Consider the following 22,315-nt stretch of genomic DNA (forward strand, 5'->3'; position numbering starts at 1 on the left):
ATTTTATTTTAAATGCATCTCAGGGTTATTTGTGGGGCATAGGAATTCTTTCATCCCCCCCATTCCAGCCCCCCACAAGGTCTGAGGGACAGTGGACCAGCCCCCTTCTGAAAAAGTTTGTTGACCCCTGGCCTAGAGAATGGCACAAACTTCCAAGGAGAAAAGAGAGGATAAAGCAGACAGAACCTTCCTTTACCCAAAAGCCAAAATATGGTAGGTTGAACGGCTTTTGAGAGAGGAATATTATTGCAACAGGGATTTTCAGCATGCAATGTAGGTGCAATATAATTGACCTATGTCTCCCTCCATTCAGTGATTTACCTTACATAAAAGGATCTTTGAGTGCTCACTGCTGTGCTGTGTTTTCTAGAGACCAGAGAGCAACTCTGGATTGTGGTAGCAAAGGAGGGAGATTTGTTGCCTTCATGTCTTACTGCTGGAATTCATGGTCCTTCAGTCTGATTAACAGGAGTTTTCATGTGTATTATTTCCTTACTGAACAAAGTAGGATAGGAATGGATTAAGGTTAACATTCTCTTGCACCTCTTGAAAATGGATGGGAAAACTGTGGCCTGCCAGATGTTGTGAGACTTCAACTTCCATTAGCCCCAGCCAGCATGGCCAAAGGTCAGGAATGATGGGGATTTTAGTCCAGAAACATCTAGAGGGCTCCAGCTTTCCCCATCTCTGATCAGAGAGCTAGGAACGTCTTTCAATGAGGGACATGTTTCTTTGATGTGAACATGAGAGACACATGCTGGATAGAAGAAAAGGGTATCCTTCTCTATCCAAGTCTGATGAACATCTATTCTCTTCCCTTAAGAACACTGTCAATATGCAGCACACAGAGATTAAAAACCAACAAACAATGATTTATTGGTTAATTATTATTAAAAAGCAGGAGGCCTGTACATCACGCAGGGCTCTCCTGGAGTCACTGAGCGAGTACAACACCCTACAAACACTTTGATTTCAAAATAAAAGATTTCCTTTTTCGTTCAGCCCAGCTGAATATTAGCAACAACAATCATCGGTTCTGAAAATGCCCAGTGCTTCCTGATACAATCACACAACTTTAGTTATGAAAAAAAATAGATATCTATGTACATTATATAAACACACTTACATATATCACATAAATTAAGAGTGAAAAGATGCAATTCATAGGGAAGGCTGCTGTGCTTTCTGGGAAGAACACTCCCCCCCCCCAAAAAAAATGTTTTGACTGGGGAAGAGCCAATGAAGAGGCTCCTGAAATCCGCCTTCCAAAGCAATGCAAAATCCACAATTATCGGAGTCCTACATTCAAAGACCGACCAGCTAAGTTCTGCCTGTTAAACAGGAACATTAGCTACCAACTAGTCTGCATCTGGGTGGGAAGCTTCACTTCCAATTACTACTCCAAACTGGGTATCAGCATTCCCATATTCTGAAGGCACAGTGGCAAATCTTCCTTCCCTATGCACAGTTGGCCACGGCATTCTCTGTGAATCAGCAGACCATTGAATGTCCTGTGAATGGCCCCCTGGGACCAAGCAAATTGCCGAGAACACCCAGTTCCTTCTGCCTTGATGAGCTCTGTGCGGTGCAGCAGACAGCCAAAGGCGTTGTAATCCTATCCAGAGCCAAGATGTCAGCCAGAGTCCAATTGCAACAAAGTAATAATGGTTCACAATAACCTACTTGAGCCAAAATATCAGCTGTAATTACCTGAGCTCCCAGCTAGGAGCCAGAACACACACTTTGCCCCATAGAAGGGCTGGAGTCTAACACACACTGCTGGAGATAGCAGTTTAAGGGGCTCAGAGCCCACGTCAGTGCATACTGTGCTCAGAGATGCTCCTCCGAGCAAGGATGGGCCATGTCCAAGTCCGTGTGTGGCTCTTGCTGCTCTTAGCTCCTGTCTTGAACCTCTTCCTCCTTCCACCCACTGGAGTTCTTCCCAAATTTGTACACCAGTCGCCGGCCATCCACTCGTTCGAGGATCTCCCGCTTGTAGTAATACCTGAGGGAAGGAAGGAAGGACAGTGTTAGGGCTACATTTCTTTAAAAAAGTAAAAATAAAAAAGCAGTCCTAGGAGAAACAAATAGGACTAGGAACATATTATGGTAGAGTAGCTGCTACAAGAAGGGTGGAATAATATAGTACACAATCAAATATGAGATTGCCTTGAACACAAAGCTCCAAGCTGACTCCCATCACAGCCCAGTGACATAGGAGGTAGTGACATTCATAGCTGACCAACAAAGCTTTGGAGCAGAGTGAGGAGTTAGTCACAAGGTTTTTGTCATCCAAATCAAAACACTCTTTTTGTGCTCTCTTGTGCTCCCTGCCCCATAGTGCCTGGGGCTCCCTCCCAAATCTTCTTCATGGTCCCACATCTCTCTTCTTTAAATCCATCCTCAGAGCCCACTTTGTGTGAAGCAGTTTGGGGTTAAACTTGCTTCCTGCTACCAAGGAACCTTTCTGCAGCCAGTGATGGGATTGATGAGAGTTGTAGTCCAAAACATCTGGAGGTCATCAGGCTGGCCAAGGCCGGCCTCCGGCAACTGCATTTGCTCAGGTTTCCACCCCTTGCTACCCGTGTCCATTTGCTCCCCTTGATCTCTTTATCTCTGACTTTCCTCAATGCCAGAATTGTTTCTAGAGACTATAGTGCTGTCCTTTCAGTGTCAGCCAGAGATCATAGTACCTCTTTAGACCTCCTTAGACATTGTTTCAGCCCTGCTATCTGATTTAATTTGATTTTAATTGTTTTTGTATTTCCATGAAAAGCTGCCCTAGGATGATGAGGAGGAGGGTGGTTTTAAAATATCCACAAATCAAGGATAGGCCCATCTCCCATCGACCCTTGTCCATTGGCCATACTGTCTGGGGCTGTTGAGAGCTGGCAACCATATCAGAAAAGCTTCAGGTTTTCCACTCCAGACTGAAATGCACAAGTACATACCTCATGGCTCTGCTCAGCTTCTCATAGGTCATGCTGCTGTTCTTTTTCTTTTGCCCCCAGAGCTGAGCCACCGCCTCAGAGCGCAGGAACTTGAAGATGCCTTCTCGTCGGTCTTCCCACTTCAACAACCCCTCATTCATCTCTGGGTGAATTAGGATGTCCCGGATGAATTCCCATAGGTGGATCCCTCTTGGAGCTGGTCATGAAAAAAGAGAGCAGGGAGATCATGTTATTCAAACTATCTGGAGGAACACAACAGTCCCTAGCCTTTGAGGCCGACTGAATGCCAAACCAGGGCATAAATCAGTTTCCGTGGCAATGTCACGCCACCAGAAACTTGGCTGTCCCTTTGAGAAGGCTGCATACCTCCTAAGGAGGCAGAATATTTGGCCAATAGCAGAGCTGGAGTCGCTCAGCCCTGCATCTGAGGAACTGTTATGAAGGGGGACATTTCAGTATGCATGAAGTTGATAAGCTGTATGACCCCTGTCCCTACTCAGGAGGAATAAAGGTTTGCAAGGAGCCTCTCTGACTGTTCTAAGGGATTAGGTGCAAGAATCCTTGCTATGGAGCTGTCTTGTCAAGTGGTTACACAGCACAGCAATACATTTGTATGTTCCTTCAGTGCCCCTAATCTGTGTGGTGATGCAGAAGGTGTTGGGGGCAAAACACTTGGCTTGCATGCAATAGCAAAATATCCCTGAACTGCCCCTGCCCAAGTGTGAGAGATTCACTTACAGTGTTTGCTTTTCTTGGTCTCCAGGCAGTCTCTGCTGTCCTTGCTGACCTTCCTGGGCCGTCCCCTTTTCCGCTTCTTGAGATCTTCTTTCTTATATTCTGCATAGTCACCTGTTGAAAAGGGGAGGAGGAGGAAGACATGCTTAGCCTTATCCCCCAGAGGGCCTGAAGTGAGATTAAACAGGAATACAGGAAACTGCATTATACTGAGTCAGTATGTTGGTCCATCTGGCTCCGTATCTACACTGGTACCAGCTCTTCAGATATTCAGACAGGACATTTTTCCAAGCTCCACCTAGATAGCCAGGGACGGAACTTGGAACCTTCTTCTTTCAAAGCAGATGTTCTACCACTAAGCTTCTTCTAGATTGAAAGACCACAATCCTTAAACTGGGATCTCTCAGCACCCACCTTAAAAGGGGGAGTAGCACTTGAGAGCCAGAATTTCTAACAATGGATAAAATCAGCTCTCTCTCTGGATGATACAAACCTGCAGTTCAAAACTGGGCTCTAACCATTTCTGCCTACAGAAGTGTTTATATCCCAGTTCTGTTGTAGGGATTGATTTCAGTCTACCCAGCTTTAGCATTAAAAAGCCACTTGGGGGGCCTTTTTGGCTGAACGGCAATATATAAATGCTTCAGATAAATACATTTTTTGCATTTAAGCTGTGTCAGGTCTACTCTGATTAATCTCCAAATTTGTCCCTTCTTTTGCAGAGTCAGGATTTTATTTTTTAAAAACCCAATACTGTCCTTGCCAAGCCCAATATGCTACACACTCTCATTTCCCCTTTCAACATGAACTGTGCCCTACATCTCTCCACTGTTGTTTATGGTGAGTCAGTAATCTTTGTCTTCCATCTAACTAGTTTGCCTTTGACAACACAAGCTGCTGTGTTGGTGAAGTTGCTAAGGCAAATGTGTGCACAAACACAAACTTGTACTTTCCTAAAATCCAGACCTCCCATTGATAATCCCCTCTATATCTTACCATCAGAAAAGTGGCAGTGCTTCATGTCTATGGGGTCGAGATCTAGGTCACTTCCACCGGAGTCCTGAGACTGAGGGCTCTGAGACATCGTCCCTGAGAAAGGAAAAGAATGGAAGGTCAGCTTCTTCTAAGAGCCCTGAAGCCACCAATGTTCTAACTGTAATTGTGGGATTCAACAAGTACCCTCAATGGGCACCCATTGGAATCTGAGAAAATATTAGACCACTTGCATGCCATTCCATTTAAAGTACTGTAATACCACTTTAAGCAGCCCTGGCTTCCCACAAAGAATTATGGGAGCTGTAGTTTGTTACAGGAGCCGAGATAGAATTGGGGGAGGGAGGATCCATACCTGCTAGAGAAGCTGAGCTGTCTGGTGACATGGCCCCAGAGATGTAGCCAAGGTCAGACTGGGAGAAAATGTTTGCTAACTTCATCTCTTCCAGGTAATCCTGATTGTAGGAATTTCCCAGTTCTAGGAAGAAATAAAGGGAGAAGTTGAGGGTTGAATGTGTACACACACACACACAAGGAGAGAGACCTTGGGAATTAACCACAAAACAGAGCAAGTCAAGACATTTTTTTTCCTCACCTAATGGGCTGGAGTCCAGAAGGGCCTCTTGAGAGACATCTTCGCTCCTTAGCACAGACATGATCCAGCCAAGTTCATCCGGGACAGATGCTACAAGTGAGGGAGAAAAGTACATTATTTGTGAATAACAAGACCAAGCGCTACTCTGTGCTGCCCTGCTTTCTTCCTTGATTCAGGAACAAGCTAAAAGATACGTTCTCAGCCCTTGGGATTGGGCGCAAAACGGTGGCACTGATTTACAGAGGACTGGGACCAGAAATATGGGAGTGTCCCTCCTGGTCAAGAGGGACCATCAGGCCATGGGATGCTGCCTAGATAGAGCTGCCACTCACTCTTTTTCACAGGTCCTGCTCTTTTGGTTTGAGAAACAGCTGGACACACAGTAACTTAGCAAGCAGAGATTTTCCTGGCGTGAGGATAAAGCCATTGCAAAAGCTTGTCATTTGTAAATGTGTGGCTGGTGTGCAAAGGCGCAAGAGCGGAGCCAGTAACACAAGATTGCAACCCTTTTGCTGTGCATCGTGACTTTGCACCAGCGCCTGTTTTTCTGAAAGCCTCTCCGCTTCAGCCAAGCACTGTGAGCTGATACAGTTCTAGCCTTGGGGACCAAATGCAATTCCCTCGAGTCCTTCTGCATCAAAGGAAGGGCACCCTGCACTTACTGATTTCGTGCAGGCGGTCGTAGAGCTCATCGCCAAGGGGCCCGAAGATGAGTCCCAGCTGGTCCCGCGTGTATTGGCAAAGTGTGTAGCCATCCATATTGCAGCAGGAAAAGTCAATGGCACTGGCATCGTACTTGTTTTTCTCCACGTGGTAGCTGATCCACTCCAGCACTTGAGCCCTGCTCCAGCAGTGTGGCATCTCGCCATACCATGTCGGCTTGCCTGCAGAGAGGTGGGGAGGGAGGGAGAGAAGGGGCTCAGTGGGGCAGGTGCCACATGGGATTCTGCTCGGCCAAGTCAGCCTCTGGAACACTCTTGCTGGCTGAGCAGCACAGGGTGTGGCTAGTTCACTTACGCACAGCATTTATCTCGCTTAGTCACTGTGGTTGGGTTAACATGCACACCTGTCACCTGTTCCCTTATCTCTGGGCAGGCCCCTCCCCACTGGGGTGAGGTCATTTAGGACACCAGTTCTCCGCTCCCAGCTCAAGCAGCCACAACTTCATTAGACTACCGTACTGTATGGAGCCAAGAACAGCAATGCATGCAGAGCTATTCTATGCCCCAGCAGCCATTCCCTTGCAAAATGGCCGCCCTTCGTAGCTTTTCACAGTCCCCTGAGTTTCACATAGTGCACCTTGTATAAAACTACTCAGCTCTACTTCTCTACAAGGATTTAACTTAGCCTCTCATCTTCTGCAGGGTCTAATCTTTAAATAAGGCAAGTGGCAGTGTTATATGGCACAATTCAATTGCTCAAAGCACTTCATGTAAATCAGAGGTAGGGACCCTGATATGCTCCAGATGTTGTTGGGACTCCAGCTCTTATCAGTTTCAGCCAGCATGCCTAATGGCCAGGGATGATGGGAGTCCAGCAACAGCAGGAGGGCCACAGAGCCCCCACTGCCATGTGCATCCACCCAGCATTGGTGAAGGGCAAGGGTAGACAACATGATGCCCTCCAAGTGTTGTTGGACTACAATTCCCATCAGCCCCAGCCAGCATGGCCAATGGCCAGGGTTGATGGGAGTTGGGGTTTTGTCCAACTGTTTTACTGGGAGTAAACCCACTTAAATGAATGGACCTAGGTTAGTCATACTTGTTAATTTCAACAAGTCTACTTTAAGTTTAACTAATACTGGAGACATATTGTGGGGGGCACCCCCCATTGCCCCATAGAATATCAGGGGTTCAACCCATATAAGTGGGGGGTGAGATCACACTGGAAGGAGTCTCCAACCTCTACTGTGGGAAGCAGAGCCTTCAGAGATCACAGAACTGTAGAACCGGAAAGGTCTCCAAGGGTCATCTAGTCCAACCCCTTCCAATGCAGGGATCTCAACTACAGCACACATGACAGCTGGCCATCCAGCATCTGCTTAAAAACCTCCAAAGAAAGAGAGTCCACCACCTCTTGTGGGAGATTGCTCCACTGTCAAAGAAGCTCTTACTTTCAGAAAGTTACTCCTGAAGTTTAGTCTCCATTGTTCCCTATATATATTTTGTACCCGCATCTTGAAGCAATAAGCTGTGGACACCTACCTGTTGTCTCTGTGGCCATCTGGGTTGTAGACAAAGTGAGAGAAAGGTTATCATCATCTCCAAGGTGGGTCAGTAGGTCTGGGTCGGGTGGTGCTTCTTCTGGCTGGTACATGGCGCTGAAGTAGTTTGAGATGAGATTGCTGATTTCACAGGATCCTGCCATGGGATTTTCTGCCAGAAGATTGGAATTGTTAGACTTGGGAATGAATCCAGCCGGCTCCACCAGCCCCATTCCCCCATGAGCTTGCTTTGATCAAACATAGCCTTTCTTCCCACCCCTCCAATACACCTAGTTCTCCTTCATATTCGCAACCTGTCCTTCAAGCCCTTGTGATTGGGATCTGTCCAAGATTCATGAGTATCTGAGCCAGGATCCCAAAGTACAAAGCCACAGATTTCTAACCAAGGAATTCCCACACTAGAATAGCATTTATTGTGTAGGTCCATGGATCGCAGCGGAAGAATTCCCACAACAAATCAAGGTACGTTTCTAGTTCATTTTATTTATTTATTTTTAAATATCATTTTCCCACTGCCCACTGTTAGTTTTTGGCTTGAAATAAAAAGGAACAGTCCCCAACAACTTTGCTTTGGCAGGCAAATTACATCTCCCTCAAACTTGGCCGATACAGCAAAGGACAAAGAGACAAGAAACAGAGTTTTCATGCTTATTACTTTCACAAAGGTCCCCTGCCCATCAACCTTTAATCAGCTCTGGGACTCACAAACACCTCCAAGAAGCCCATTTTTAAAATTTGCTTTTTGCCTTCTCTTTCCAGGCTCAGGCTGGAGCCATAAAGTCAATGTTGACTCTCAATCTACTTCTAAAGCTCCCAGCTCCTGCGAAGCCCCTTGGCAGTTCACCAGCCCCCGCGTGATGCTCCAGGCTATTGGAGAGAAAGCTCTGTTGGCTCTGTGAAAACAGCCTGTTCTGAATCATGAGAGCCTCACCTTAGATGCTCATCCATTTATCACTCATCCCTGCCAATCCCTAATGTCTCTCCCTCCCCTCCTCATCTTGGCCATAGATTGTAAGTCCTCTGAGCAGGATAGGGATCCCGTCAGTTCTGCGAGCCGCACAGCAAAGCTGGAGGTATGCAACTAGTAAATTACAGTAGAAAACCGGTGAGAGCAAGTCAGCCCAGACTCAGCATGTTTTTCCTTTTCTTTTGCCAGAGAACTACAAACTGCCCAATGGACGGGCACTGGAGGCAAACGTTTTTCGCTTTTCCAAGGCTTCAAAAAGCATAATAATTCCTTGGCTGGTCCTGACCAAGAAATCCATCTGGTCCACATTCTGTTTCCAGTGATGGTCAGTCAGGTGCGTTTGGAAGCTCCTAAGCAGAGCATGAAGGTGACAGGCATCCTATTTTTTAGTCTCCATCAGTAACTTGGCGGTAGGGGCTGCTTGTTTTTTTGGCAGCAGCTTGATCAGCTAAGAAAGTGCACCACAGCAGCATCCTTAAGGAGAACTGAGCTCAACACAGATCAGGCGCAGCAACTCCACATCCATCCTCTCCCCCTTTCACGCCCCCCCCCATTTTACCTACCAGGCAGGTAACTCTGACAGCAGTTAATCAATCCACACAGTAGTAAAGCTCCTAAGGCAGAGTCCTGGACGCTTCAGCTCCCGCTCACCTGTGCCCAGGTATTTGTGACTCCACTCCCTGTATGGCTCAGCCCCTCCCCATAGCTGTCCCTTTTATAGGGCGTTCTTCAGTAACCTGATCTCCACCTCTAGGGGAATTCCTAGAACAGGTACTCAGCTCCCGCCCCAGGAAATTTGCATAATATGTGCCACCTGGGACTCTGCCAGCCTACCTTGACGGGAAATCTGGGCTGACAGTTTAATTATTACCAGAGAGCTGGCAGAGCTTGTGCCAGTTTCACCCAGGACGCTGTTTTTCTCCCTTTTCATATCACTAGTGTTTGTTTGCTCATCAAAGCAGATAAACCAGCCTGCTTCTCCCTCCCCGGCCAAGAATAGGCCCATATAAATGAGTCTGATGGGGGCAGTTGCCACCTGCTGTTCCACTGGGTGAAGGTGAAGCAAGTGTCATCCGTGGGTCAGAAACGGAAAACGTTTTCAGGCGGACTCCACATTCCTCTCTGTGACCCCCTTCAGGGCTGAGGCCAGGATTTGGCTATGGCTTTTGATGCAACATCATCAAAGCAACAATTCATGCATTTGTTTCAGTGGACTTTAGTCCACGAAAGCTTCCATCACAACAAATCTCTCCTGAAGGTGCCATGGGGTTGGCTGCCCACAAGAAACCAACTGCAACCCTTTCAAAGTTAGGTCACTAGGAAGGCTGTCATCCTATTTCCACCTACCTGGCGACAGACCCCTTTGAACTCAGCGGAGCTTACTTGTGAGCAAACCTGGGTAGGTTTGCACTGCAAGGCAACTGAAGTTAGCTTATATTCACCCCATTCCATTGTTTTGGGTGGCACACGACCCCCAATCCTGTCCATGTTTACGCAGAAGCAAGTGCCACTGAAGTCAAAATGACTTACACAGAGATAAACATATGTAGAATTCATTATAAAGGCTGCTTACTAAAGACATAGTATGGGCTTTCTCCTCTGAAACTAATACAGAAAGAAAGAAAGAAAGAAAGAAAGAAAGAAAGAAAGAAAGAAAGAAAGAAAGAAAGAAAGAAAGAAAGAAAGAAAGAAAGAAAGAAAGAAAGAAAGAAAGAAAGAAAGAAAGAGAAAACGGGTAGAGCTCCATGGAGGAAGACTTTGAGATACGTAGAAATTCTCTGATTTAGAGGCAAAATACAGAGAGGTATCTTTGCACCCAGTGCTCTCCTACCGATTTGAGAACCGGCACACAAACAACATTAGCCACAACCTGTCATTTCTTATAAAATATATATTTCTTTATTACATTTATATATCCCCCTTCTTCTTCCAAGGACCTCGAGGTGGTGTACATGGTTCTCCTCCTCCCCATTTCATTTCACCCTCACAACAACCCTGTGAGGTAGGTTAGGCTAAGAGATGGTGACTGGCCTGAGGTCGCCTAGCGTGCTTCATGGCTGAGTGGAGATTCGAACCCTGCTCTCCCAGGTCCCAGTCCAAAGCTCTGACCATTATGCCACTTTTCCCCAAACCAGCTTTGATCCGAGCAGAGAAAAAGAGTGACTGCATTTTAAGCTTTTGCTTGGTCACAAACAAAAGAGTCTTGCAGCACCTTAAAGACAGGCAGATTTATTGTGGCATAGGCTTTTGTGATCTAGAGCCCAAGATGCCCCCTGGATACAGGGTACTGGGGCGCTCGTGGGCTTCCCAGAGGCTTCCCACTGTTGGGAACAGGACACTGGTTTGCATGGACCTTTGTTCTGATTGAGCAAGGCTGTTATTATGATGTCAGCGCAGAAATACCAGCGTTGGGAGAGCACTGCGCTGTCCTCTGCTCTGCCACTGCCCCCTTCTGTTACTGGAGGCAAGACCTGAGGGAGTTTACACAAACTGCAGTAGGGGCATACTGCCTTACATGCCGATGTCTTCAGCAGAAGCGGGAAAGTGGAAGAGAGCTGTATGGAAAGCAAATGAACACACATCCTACTCAATGTGGGTTTTTCATTTTGCAACAACGCTGCTCACCTGCCCCCCCCCAAAAAAAACCATTCATTGTCTCGCTGAGTTCAAGGGGCCTCCTCCTTTCTGTGCACAGCCCTACCTTGCAGGTGTGTATCGAGGAGGGATTACTGCGCAGAGATTGTAATGAGCTGGGCTGATCTCTCTTTCTCCCCTTTTCTAATTGCAGGATGGTTGCTGGTGCTTCCAGGTGGGTGAGCTGCTTATTCACAGCAGCGAACAGCTTCGTGGAAACTTTAAGCGGGCCACCAACCTGCCTAGCTGGCTTAGCCACAGGCAACGGGCGCGTCATGCCTCATTGACGTCAATCTCTAGGACAAAGGCATTTCTGAGAAGGTTGCCTGGCACAGGCTTTGCCCCAGTACTCTCACGCCACTTAGGGACAGTGGGGGAGTGGGCAATTTGGGACTCTGGACTGGTCCTGTAGTGGCCCTTTAGATGGCAATTGGTATTACTTCACCAACTTTGAAAGGGGGTGAGCCAGCCCTGCTGCATTTGTGAGGGGCTCCAGGTCATTCTGCTGGGCTCTGGACATCTGCCCCCAAAGTCCTGGTCAGATGCCACCATTGCTTAGGAGGCACCAGTTCAGGATGGCTCACTCTCCCACCTGACTCCAGCATTTCCCCTGACAAAATAGCACTTCGTGCAGGACCTGCTCTGGGCTTTTATGACTAAGACACAGTTCTCTGAGGCTGGCAATATTTCTTCTGTCTGTGCCAAGACAGCATTATTACACCTAGGACCTTAGAGTGAAGGGTGGGTAAATAAACGACAACAACAAGGGCAAAGAAGTAATACATAAGTGACATGCACACACCCATTTCCCCCTAGTGGAGCTCTTGAACCTCTTTGGCAGCTGCATGGAAGGCAGAAATTCAGCAGGTCCAGCTTGTCAAGGGATGCTGATGGCAGAATGGAGAAAGCTTCACCTACTGATTTTCTGTGGATCATGTGGTTGCTATTATGCCACAGGAGGCACTGGGGGTGGGTCCCTTTCAGCAGCCCAGCCTCAAGTCTTTGTAATATCTTTTCTCTGTAATTTCTTGTTTGTTCCTTTAATTTGCAAATGCCCCAAAGACCAAACATTGACCTTGGTGTGGTGAGAGAAAGGAGGACAAAGAAGCTGAAAGGAGGCACTTAGGCTCCATTCCTAAACACATTAACTGTGCCTTCCTATACATGGAGTTCAATAGAGCTTACTCCCAACTAAGTCTACAATCCTACACACAAAAGCCTGCCTGAGAGCCCATCCCACTGAAGTCAATGGGACTTACTTTTGACTAGAGGATGACACTATTATTTCCAAATTCCACTTGTTTTCATTGTAGCCAATCACTAAGTAAATATGCTTAGGATCATAGTCCTATTAAGGCTTATCTCAGAGGTTTTCTCATGGCTTAGTCAGGCTTATCCCAATGGTTTTACCATGGGGAAATTATTGCGTGGCGAGTTCCCGCCCCCCGCCAGGATAAATAAAGACACGAGACACCAAATTTAAGGTTAATTGGGCGAATTAGGCCACAACTTTATTGAATTCAGGAATGAGAGGCATTGGCATAGGCATTGGTCCTAACGACTATCCGGCTCCAGCCCATTTGCTGGAGACACGGGGAAGGGTTAACCTTATATCGGGGGAGACTCCCGTGAGGCACGTCGACTAGGAGCTCCCCCGGGTCACCGCTCTGGGGCGTGCCTTTGGCCCACACCTCCATAGGCTTCGGACAGGGCCACGCCCCCCGGGGTCCTTTAACGGACCACCCTTCGCTCGCTGGGGGGAGGTGATGGCGTTCCTCCCCCCCCACACATCCTCTTAACCCCTTCTTACCAATGCCTACCGCCAAATGCCGAGAAGTTGTGACGAGTTGCTACGAGGTAGGCGAAAAACCAAAAGGCCAGAAATTGCCAATTGGGAAAAATTCCTACCATGCCCCTTGCGGCGACAGACCGAAGTCCATAGCAAAGTCAAAGACCTACCTAAGCCTACTTAAAGGGAGGGAGGGTGGGAAAACGTGAGGGCGAGCCGGCGAAAAGAGGGCGAGCCCCCTCCGTGCCGGCTCTAAATAGGGCAAACCACGCCCCCCCCAAACAGCCAGTGAATGGCTGGCTGGGGGGGGGGGGCTGGCCCGGCCGGGATTCCCCTGCTCTCGCGGGGGCTGGGACCATCCCCCGCTCATGTGGGGTGGGCGTGAAGCCCGCAACCCCACCTCCTGGGCAGGCCGGAAGTGGCTTTCCTGAACAATTGCAGCTAATCAGGCAGGCTCAGAAAAGAAGGGTGTGTGTGGCTGTTGTCTTAAGGTGCTGGGACACCACTTTAAGCAATCACGGCTTCCCCTAAATCAGGGGTGGCCAACTCCCAAGCAGCGACTGCGATCTACTCACAGGGAGGAGGAAAGCCTCATTTTTAAGGGGTTCAGGTCACAGTTGTGAAGGGTGACACTGTGACTTGTTGGGAGATTCCCATTTCCCTCCCAGAGCTACAATTCCCAAAGTGGTTAAACAGTCAATTCCTTTTCACAGGGAGCTCTGGGAATTGTAGTTCTAAGAACGCTCAGCACAACAGTTTACAGAATTCTCTGCAGGAAGCCATGACTATTTATAGTGGTATCATAGTACCTTAAATGTATGGTGCAAATGGGGCCTGGGTCTACGACACCCAGGACCAAGGTTTCCTTGAAAGAATTAACCCATGATTTTCAAATGGCAGGACTAGTTTGGTTTTAGATTCACAGGATTTTTGAAATAAGACAGAAAATAATGAATAATCAATATTAATCATTTAAATAAATTCTAAAGGACTTAATCTTTTAAGTTTTGCACAACAGGAATTACATTGATAATGTAAACTTATTTATGAAGTATCTACTTGTACAACAGACTATTTTTTACAGGACATAGTTTTGACAGTCCCTGAGACAGTGCTTTCCATACCTCAGTGGCTGAGCACATCATCCACAAATTCCAGCTGGAAAACTCTAGGAAAGGGTTGGGAAAGGTGTCTTATCTAAACCCCGAAGAACTGCAACCAGTGATTCTTCCACTGATGGATCAGATCTATCATCTGATGAGCAGGGAGGGAGCAATAGCCCTCTTCCTGAGATGATCTGCAAGGGGCAGCTAGGGCAGCAGCTGCATGTGCCTCTGCGCATGTATATCCTAAGTGTGGTGTGTGCACATGTGCAATTGTAGGTGGGTGTGAGGTGGCCACCTCCCACCACTGGCTTGCAGCCCCCAGATGATTGGCTAAAGGTGGCTGTGGTCCTCAGGCAAAAAAATAAATAAAACTTAAGCATTCCTAATGTGGACCGTTAGTTAAGAAAAAGAGGCCCTCAATTGTATAGTCAAGATGTAGTTACAAGTAGGTAGCTGTGTAGTCAAAACAAAATAATAAAATTCCTTCCAGTAGCACCTTAGAGACCAACTAAGTTTGTTATTGGTATGAGCTTTCGTGTGCATGCACACAAAAGTTCATACCAACAACAAACTTAGTTGGTCTCTAAGGTGCTACTGGAAGGAATGTTTCTATTTTATATTCAAGATGGTGAGTATAGGCACTGACTGTAAGGGGCCCAGGTCCCTTCAGGCCCCACATGAAATATTAGCAGCGGCAGAATGGTGGGGGTGAAGTGGGGGCCGGTTCTGTCGCCTAAATGGCTCCGCCTTGCCTCATGCACCAGCTATCCCTGCAGAGAGGCCAACAGTAGGTGGAGTGAAGGCAGAGCGAACTCATGTTGAGTCCTACAAAGGCAACACCAAGTCTATGGAGGAATAAACCAGGAGCGGACCCTGGGATGAGCCACAGCTCAATGGTAGGGCATTTGCTTTGTATGCACAAGGTCCCAGGTTTTCTCCCCAGCATCTCTAAGCAGGGCTGAGATTACCTTGCCTGAAACCCTGGAGAGCCACTGCCAGCCAGTGTAGACACTCCTGGGCTTGATGGACCAATAGTCGGACTCAGCCTAAAGCAGCTTCCTTTATGCCTAGATCAGGCAGGCAGGCAGGGGCCGGCTAAGGGCAGACTAAGGTTGGTGGGGCAGGGCCCCCTTTGCCCCAGTGGACCAGCCTCCGCTAGGGCAACTGCTCAGAAATCAGGGAGGCACAGGAATCGGACAGCTCCCTAGCAAGCTGTAGAACTGCTCCACCATCAGACTTGCAGGCAAGTCTCAGGAGGAGGCATCTTCTAGACAGGCACCCAAGACAAAGAAGTTGCCTTTGACCTTGTTTGTCTGGCTTCCTCCCTATGGGACATTTTCTCTGCCCATGTGCTGGGCAGCAGCGCAAAGAGAGCCCGACATTGATGCACCCAGGAAGCTTTGCATGGGCAGGGAGCAGTCTAGGCTGCCTGGAAAGGACACTGAAAGAAAGTATAGAACTGCTGAAAAACACACCAGCCATTTCTGGTTCCTTCCAGGTGTGGAGGACTTAATGGAACCATAAACATCCAGGGGGTTGACCAGACTATGAGGTTCCTCAATTACTTACCCAAAGATGAAAAGCCCTTGAGAACCCAGTTTGCTGAGGAAACGGGTGCTCCATTCAAAGCAAACTTAGACATGACTGTCCTCTAGTGGCCAGTATAGATTGCAAGAGACCATGTTCTCTTTATGCTCAAACTTGTAAAAAAAAGAGAGAGTGAGTGAAAATAAATTGCAAATGACAAGTGTCCTATACTTGGTGATGGTGATCAGATTGCCACTGTAACAGCTACTGATATTTTTATTGAGAATAAGAGTAGTGAGGAACAGGGAAGAAATACCATGCACAAATTTATCCCCTGGAAACTCTAGCTATGCCTGTTGCTTATTGCATGACATCCAATGTAAATAATTATTTCATTATTGTATTACATCCACTGCTCTGCTTTCTTTGGTCCACCACTGGCAAGTGGCCCCCCAAAAGGTATCCTACGAGGGGATGTAGACAGAAAAAAGTTCCCACTCCTGCATCTCTAAAGCAAAGGTAAAGGGACCCCTGACCATTAGGTCCAGTCATGGCCGAATCTGGGGTTGCGGTGCTCATCTCGCTTTATTGGCTGAGGGAGCCGGCATTTGCCTGCAGACAGCTTCCGGGTCATGTGGCCAGCATAACTAAGCCGTTTCTGGCAAACCAGAGCAGCACACGGAAACGCCGTTTACCTTCCCGCCGGAGTGGTACCTATTTATCTACTTTCACTTTTACGTGCTTTTGAACTGCTATGTTGGCAGGAGCAGGGAATGAGCAATGGGAGCTCACCCCGTCGTGGGGATTCGAACCGCCGACCTTCTGATTGGCAAGTCCTAGGCTCTGTGGTTTAACCCACAGCGCAACCCACGTCCCAGACTGCATGTAGAGAAACACAAACAAGAGTTAGAACAGGGACGGGGAAACATGTTACCCTCTGAGCAAGCAACACGTTACCCTCTGAGCGAGCTATCCAGGGGCACGAAGGATGCTCCTTTCACCTGGGTGACCAGATGGCACTAACATGTAGAAAAAGGGGAGATCTGTAACACGCAGAAGCGGGAAGGGCCTCTGTAACTTGCATTTTTTACCCAATAAAGCATGTGTCTACAGGGTTCCCCCTCTACTCTCTCACTGCAACTAATTGTAGCTGGGGGGGTGCATTAGGGGGTGTGTGCATGCCCCCCCGAAGTAGTTATCGCCCATCATCTTTATGCCCCTGGGCTTACCTGAAGGGAAGGCACTTTTCACATGCAAATCATAACATAGTCATAATCTGGGAATTAAAATAAGGTTCCAATCCTATGCATGCTTACTTGAAGGTTAACTCCATCCAAATCAATCAGAGAAAATGTTTTAAGATGGGAGTGTTAAAATGAAACAAATCATGAGTTCTCTTTCAGAAGTCTAACATGTGGGACAATGCTGGCAACACATCCTGAAATTCACTTTGCCCCTTCTATGCACCCCAGGAGACTCACAGCCCATCTATTGCCACTCAGTGGCTATGTGGCCTATTCTATGGGAGGGATGTTGCAGTTGCCTAGCAACCATATTCTACTTTTGCAGGGATTGCCGACGAGGTGCCCTTTGGTAGTTGTTGGACCCCATCTCCCATCAGCCCCAGCCAGAATGAACAGTGGTAAGGGGATGATGGGAGCTGTAGTCCAATGATAACTGGAGGGCATGATTGCTTCCAAGTCATTTGGTATTTTTTGTTGTATGGTGGGGTCTATGGAGCAACCCTCGTGGCACAAATTATCCAGCAGTCATCATAGACCCCTTCATGCTCCACTGTGGCCTTGGGCTCTTATTTGTGGCACCAATGTATTGTTGACAAGCCTGACAAGAAGGCTGCTCTGCAGGGTGGCTCCAACCGATCCTATGGCTCAGTGACTCCCAAAGCATTTTGTTCAATTACATCAAAGCATTTTGTTCAATTACATCAGTCAGATTGCAGTCAAAACAAACTGTCTCTGCAGGTAGAACCTGAACAGCCAGCTCAGAATGCACCTGATATGCCAGTGCAGATTTGGGTCATTTGTGCAAATATTCATTTGAGGAAAAAGGGAGTACACAGAGCAAAAGCAGAGCAAGAGACTGGTCATTGCTTCCATATGCAGCGATTCCGTACAGCAGAGTTTGGTTTTGGCCCCAGTCACTCATAAGCTTTAGCTGTTTGTGTATATAGACATTTACCTCATAATCTAAATATTCATAATCTTCTAACCACTTAAGCATCCAAACAGATTGACACAATCTTTCAGACTTGCAACTGCTTACATTCATTTGGCCTGAGCTCCACAGGCTCTTAGTTCTGCGGCCACACGGCCAAAAATCAGCCCCACGTTAGCCTCCCCTGAGACATTTCTATGCCACATATGTTTAGTAGCCAAAGAAACAATTGGTTGGTGGGCCCATATGCTCATTTTCTTGCCATGCATTTGCCACAGATGACACATGGCTCTAAATCAGAATTGCCCTCATGCTGATCTGATCTGTACCCTCCAAGAGAAGAAGAAGAAGAGTTTGGATTTGATATCCCGCCTTTCACTCCCTTTAAGGAGTCTCAAAGCGGCTAACATTCTCCTTTCCCTTCCTCCCCCACAACAAACACTCTGTGAGGTGAGTGGGGCTGAGAGACTTCAAAGAAGTGTGACTGGCCCAAGGTCACCCAGCAGCTGCATGTGGAGGAGTGGAGACTCGAACCCGGTTCTCCAGATTACAAGACTACCGCTCTTAACCACTACACCACACTGGCTCTCATAACACAAGTTATGAGCAGCCGTCATAACTTGCAGAAGTTTTACCTTGACTTAGACTCAAACTGTGGCTGGGGAAAATTGATATAAAATTCACAGATTGCATACTATTAAAAGAGGATTACATGAAAATGATGTATAGAATATCACACCAGTGAAAATGGCAAAAATGTTTAGGAAAGAAAATAAAAGATGTTGGAGATGTAAGGAAAAGGAAGGAACATTTTATCAAATGTAGTGGGAATGCAAATGCATTAAAAATATTGGGAAATGATATACAATGAATTGAAAAAAAATGTTTAAAATGAATTTTGTTAAACACACTGAAGCCTTTTTGTTAGGTATCTCAAATCAACAGCTACCAAAAGAAAAATGGATATTATTTATGTTTGCTACAACAGTGGCAAGAATCTTGATTGCACAATACTGGAAGACGGAAGAAATACCATCAAAGGAACAACGGCAAGAAAAGCTGATGAACTATGCAGAATTGGCTAAGCTAACAGAGAAGGACAAAAAGGACTTCAAAAGAGTCTGGGAACCATTTACAGTTTATTTGCTGAAACAATAGAATGAACTGGATTCACTGGCAGGATTTGAATAAACTTTCACAATTTCATTTGAGTAACATATTTCAGAGAAATCATTTTTATTTTTGGAATTTTATTTTTGTGTAGGAAAAGCAGGATATGATAAATAAAACTAAATAACTCAGCCCAGGGGGAGTTGAGGGAAGTCCAGAGGAGGGGAGGGAGAATAAATGTAAATAACATGATGAATGAGATTTGTACCATTATTTGTTATAATATTAAAAAAATATTCAAAAATAAAATAAAATAAAATAAACTGTGTCTGGGGACATGCTTGTGTGGTCTTGGTGTCTGCATCATGCTGGATTGATTTCTGATGTTGACTTGCCAATGACATGGAACTGCTAGTTTTAATAATATGGGAATCTCTGGCGTCTCCCCTTTTCAGGCCAAAAAAGGCTGTAAAATATTGAAAGCAATTGCTGGTATGCAATAAACATACCATAAAAAAATATGGATCGGGGGCCAGGCCTGCACACAGAAGGGGCAAGGTGCATTCTGGGACAGAGGGTGAGGTTTATCATTTGTGATTTCTGGAACTGCAGATTACTAGGAGAAGCAAACAGTGCCAAACCCTCTTCCCCCAAATATCTGCAGTGGTATTAGGCCTTTGCCATTTCAGTTTCTACATATACCAACTGATCGCTCATCAGGAATAAGCGACACACAGAGCAAGGAAACCATGGTCTTGAGCTACATTAGACTTCAGGTTTGCAGCAACTTTTGCTTTGTTTTAAAAACAGAACCCTGAGATTCACAAGCAGGTACGAAAGAGCAACTCGGAAGGGAGGCAAACCCAATATTCAGTGACTGAGCACATCTGAACACATTCTTGGCCTAACAATTTGCCTTTTGAGTACCAGCTTTCACACAGAAAGCCACTGTTGGCTTTCTCCCAAGTTCTCTCTGCTACAATTCACCCACAGAAGCACCAGGAGATTCAGATCTACCTTCTGCCCTCCGGCAGCTAGAGAAAAAGTCTCTGCCTCTCTTAAGCAATGTATCGCCACCTGCTGCACCGAATGGAAATAGCCAGGAAATTAGCCACTATGTGCTAAACCAGATGTTTTGGGACTACAATTCCCACCATCCCTGACCACTAGTCCTGTTAGGTAGGGATGATGGGAGTTGTGGTCCCAAAACATCTGGAGGGCCGAGTCTGGGGATGCCTATGCTAAACCAACCCACTTATGAGCCATACCCACTTATTGCTCAGTCCCATTTTAGCCACTGCTAGTCTAGACAGAAGTAGTCCAGTAACGGACTATATATCTATCAGCAGCTTAAAGCAGCCTTTCTCAACCTGTGGGTCCCCAGATGTTGTTGAACTACAACTCCCATCACCCCTAGCTAGCAAGGCCAAAGCTCAGGGATGATGGGAGTTGTAGTCCAACAACACCTGGGGGCCCACAGGTTGAGAACCGCTGCCTTAAAGGGACAGAACACAAGCTTTGTCTAGTCAAAAATTGCACCAGCCAACAAGTAAACCTCCAGGTCCCTTGCATTTTAATGTCAGAGTAATAATTGACAGGCCATAGGAAGCTGCCATATACTGAATCACACCTTTGGTCCATCTAGCTCACCATGGTCTACACAGGACCATCAGCATTTCTCCAGGATTTCAGACAAGGGGTCTCTCCTAGCCGAACCTGGAAATGTCAGGGATTAAACCCAAGACCTTCTGCATGCAAAGCAGAGGCTCTCCACTGAGCTATGACCTTTCCCCATAACTGTGCATAGCAGTCGTGTAAGAAACCCTTTAGAAACGCTGAACCGTTGCTCACATTTACGTTCAAAGGTTATAGGCCAGACTTAGTTTCCCTTTCCTTACCCAATCGTTTGCCTGCTTCTTCACTACTGCCGTCTCTCTCTGGATCCATTTTGGCTGCCGACAGCTTCTTCTAGCAGCCCAGGCCTCCCATAGCAAAAGCAGAAGCCCCAAGAAACTAAGCTGCGTAGACACAAGAAGCCGCTGACAGGGAAAGAGCTGAAGCAGCCTTGCTCCGTTGCACAAGGAGGTAACCTTCCTGTCTGGTGCTAGCTGGCTGCGATAGCAACCGAGAGCTGCAGACAGAAGAGGAAAACCGCAAGAGGCGAGTGGCCCACCCAACATGTGGTCACCGGCTAATGGTTAGGAACAGGGGCGGAGGCAGCAGCAGGGGAGAGAGAGATACAGTGCTGTGCTGCAAAGCTCAACAATAACCTGCATAACGGGAAGGCACAATTGCTTACTGCAAGAGAGAAATAGGGAGGAATGAGAGGGCATATGGGAGGAGGGGCAGCGAGATTGTGTGCGAGGCAATTTTAGGCCTCGGGTGAGGGAAGAAATGCTGGAGAGGAGGGGGAATCGGGGAAGGGGCAGGTGGAAGTAGTTGAGGCTAAAGGAGTTATTGACTGTGCTGCAGAGGGGCAAGAGGGTACACTGAGAGGAAAGAAGGGGAATGTGTGAGGGGGTAAATGGTTGAGGGAGGTATAAAGAGCTGTGGAAGAGAAGGAGGGGCACTTTTAGGCCACTGCTGTGGAGATTTCATTCAGGCCAACTGTGGCGCTGCCCTATAATAATTCTATGCCCCCCCCCACCCTCTACATCAACTGATAATAGAAGAACGGAATAATGGATAATTGAGAACGGAAACCTCATTCCTCAACTGGTTTCTAGCCATCTTCTCAAAAGAGCCAAACCACACTTTTGAACTCCAGCAGCAAACCATTGCTATGGTGAGGGCCCCATGATCCGATGTCACCAGGGTAGAAACAGAGTAAGCACACAAGCACAACATACGGTTGTATTAGCATTTCATTTGAAGAAGAGGAGGAGTTTGGATTTGATATCCCGCTTTATCACTACCCGAAGGAGTCTCAAAGCGGCTAACATTCTCCTTTCCCTTTCTCCCTCACAACAAACACTCTGTGAGGTGAGTGGGGCTGAGAGACTTCAAAGAAGTGTGACTACCCCAAGGTCACCCAGCTGCATGTGGAGGAGCGGGGAAGCGAACCTGGTTCACCAGATTACGAGTGTGGTTCCTGGCGCCTCAGAAGCAGCAGCAACAGTCTGGCCTCCCCCTTTCTGAACTGAGGCAACATAATTTTATGTGGAAGAGGAGCACAGCACATTACACAAACAGAGGTAGGGTAGGACTATGGCAGCCCGCAGCCCAATCACAACAAGTGTGCAGTGTTGCTTCTTTCTGAGCTGCAAGTTCTAGGGACAGGACAGGAATCCACTTCTGTTGCAGTCTGAGCTGCCTGCTGGGGTGCTTTTGCATCTTGCTTGTTTTTGAGAAGTATAATTATCAACAGGGAGCATGGCAGAGAATGTGGTCTGTGGTCGGAGCCTCAGATGACAAGGTATCATCATGACGTAAAAACACACACACATCGGATTGCAAGGGTGGGAGTATGGTGGCTCTGTGGTTGGCCACTTGCTCATGCCTTGCCTGTG

At 47.1% G+C, this 22,315-nt stretch overlaps 1 protein-coding gene across 2 annotated transcripts; it reads right to left on the reverse strand.

Annotated features, from left to right (window-relative positions):
• Nucleotides 1-851: 851 nt before the first annotated feature.
• On the reverse strand, nucleotides 852-21,416 carry ELF3 (E74 like ETS transcription factor 3). Of its 2 annotated transcripts, none has more exons than XM_081914453.1 (9): nucleotides 20,705-21,416; nucleotides 7,479-7,649; nucleotides 5,937-6,158; nucleotides 5,275-5,364; nucleotides 5,035-5,157; nucleotides 4,683-4,775; nucleotides 3,690-3,800; nucleotides 2,952-3,147; nucleotides 852-2,005 (listed from the first exon to the last, which is right to left on the reverse strand). In XM_081914453.1, exons 1-9 carry the CDS (start codon nucleotides 20,751-20,753, stop codon nucleotides 1,894-1,896), a joined length of 1,167 nt encoding a protein of 388 aa, XP_081770579.1. In that variant the 5' UTR covers nucleotides 20,754-21,416; the 3' UTR covers nucleotides 852-1,893. The 2 variants fall into 2 exon arrangements, with proteins under 2 accessions (XP_081770579.1, XP_081770580.1); XM_081914454.1 differs by lacking the exon at nucleotides 20,705-21,416 and adding an exon at nucleotides 9,029-9,174.
• Between the last annotated feature and the right edge of the window lie 899 nt (nucleotides 21,417-22,315).

Source organism: Podarcis melisellensis, assembly GCF_964234715.1.
Source record: "Podarcis melisellensis genome assembly, chromosome: 6".
NCBI lineage: Eukaryota > Metazoa > Chordata > Lepidosauria > Squamata > Lacertidae > Podarcis > Podarcis melisellensis.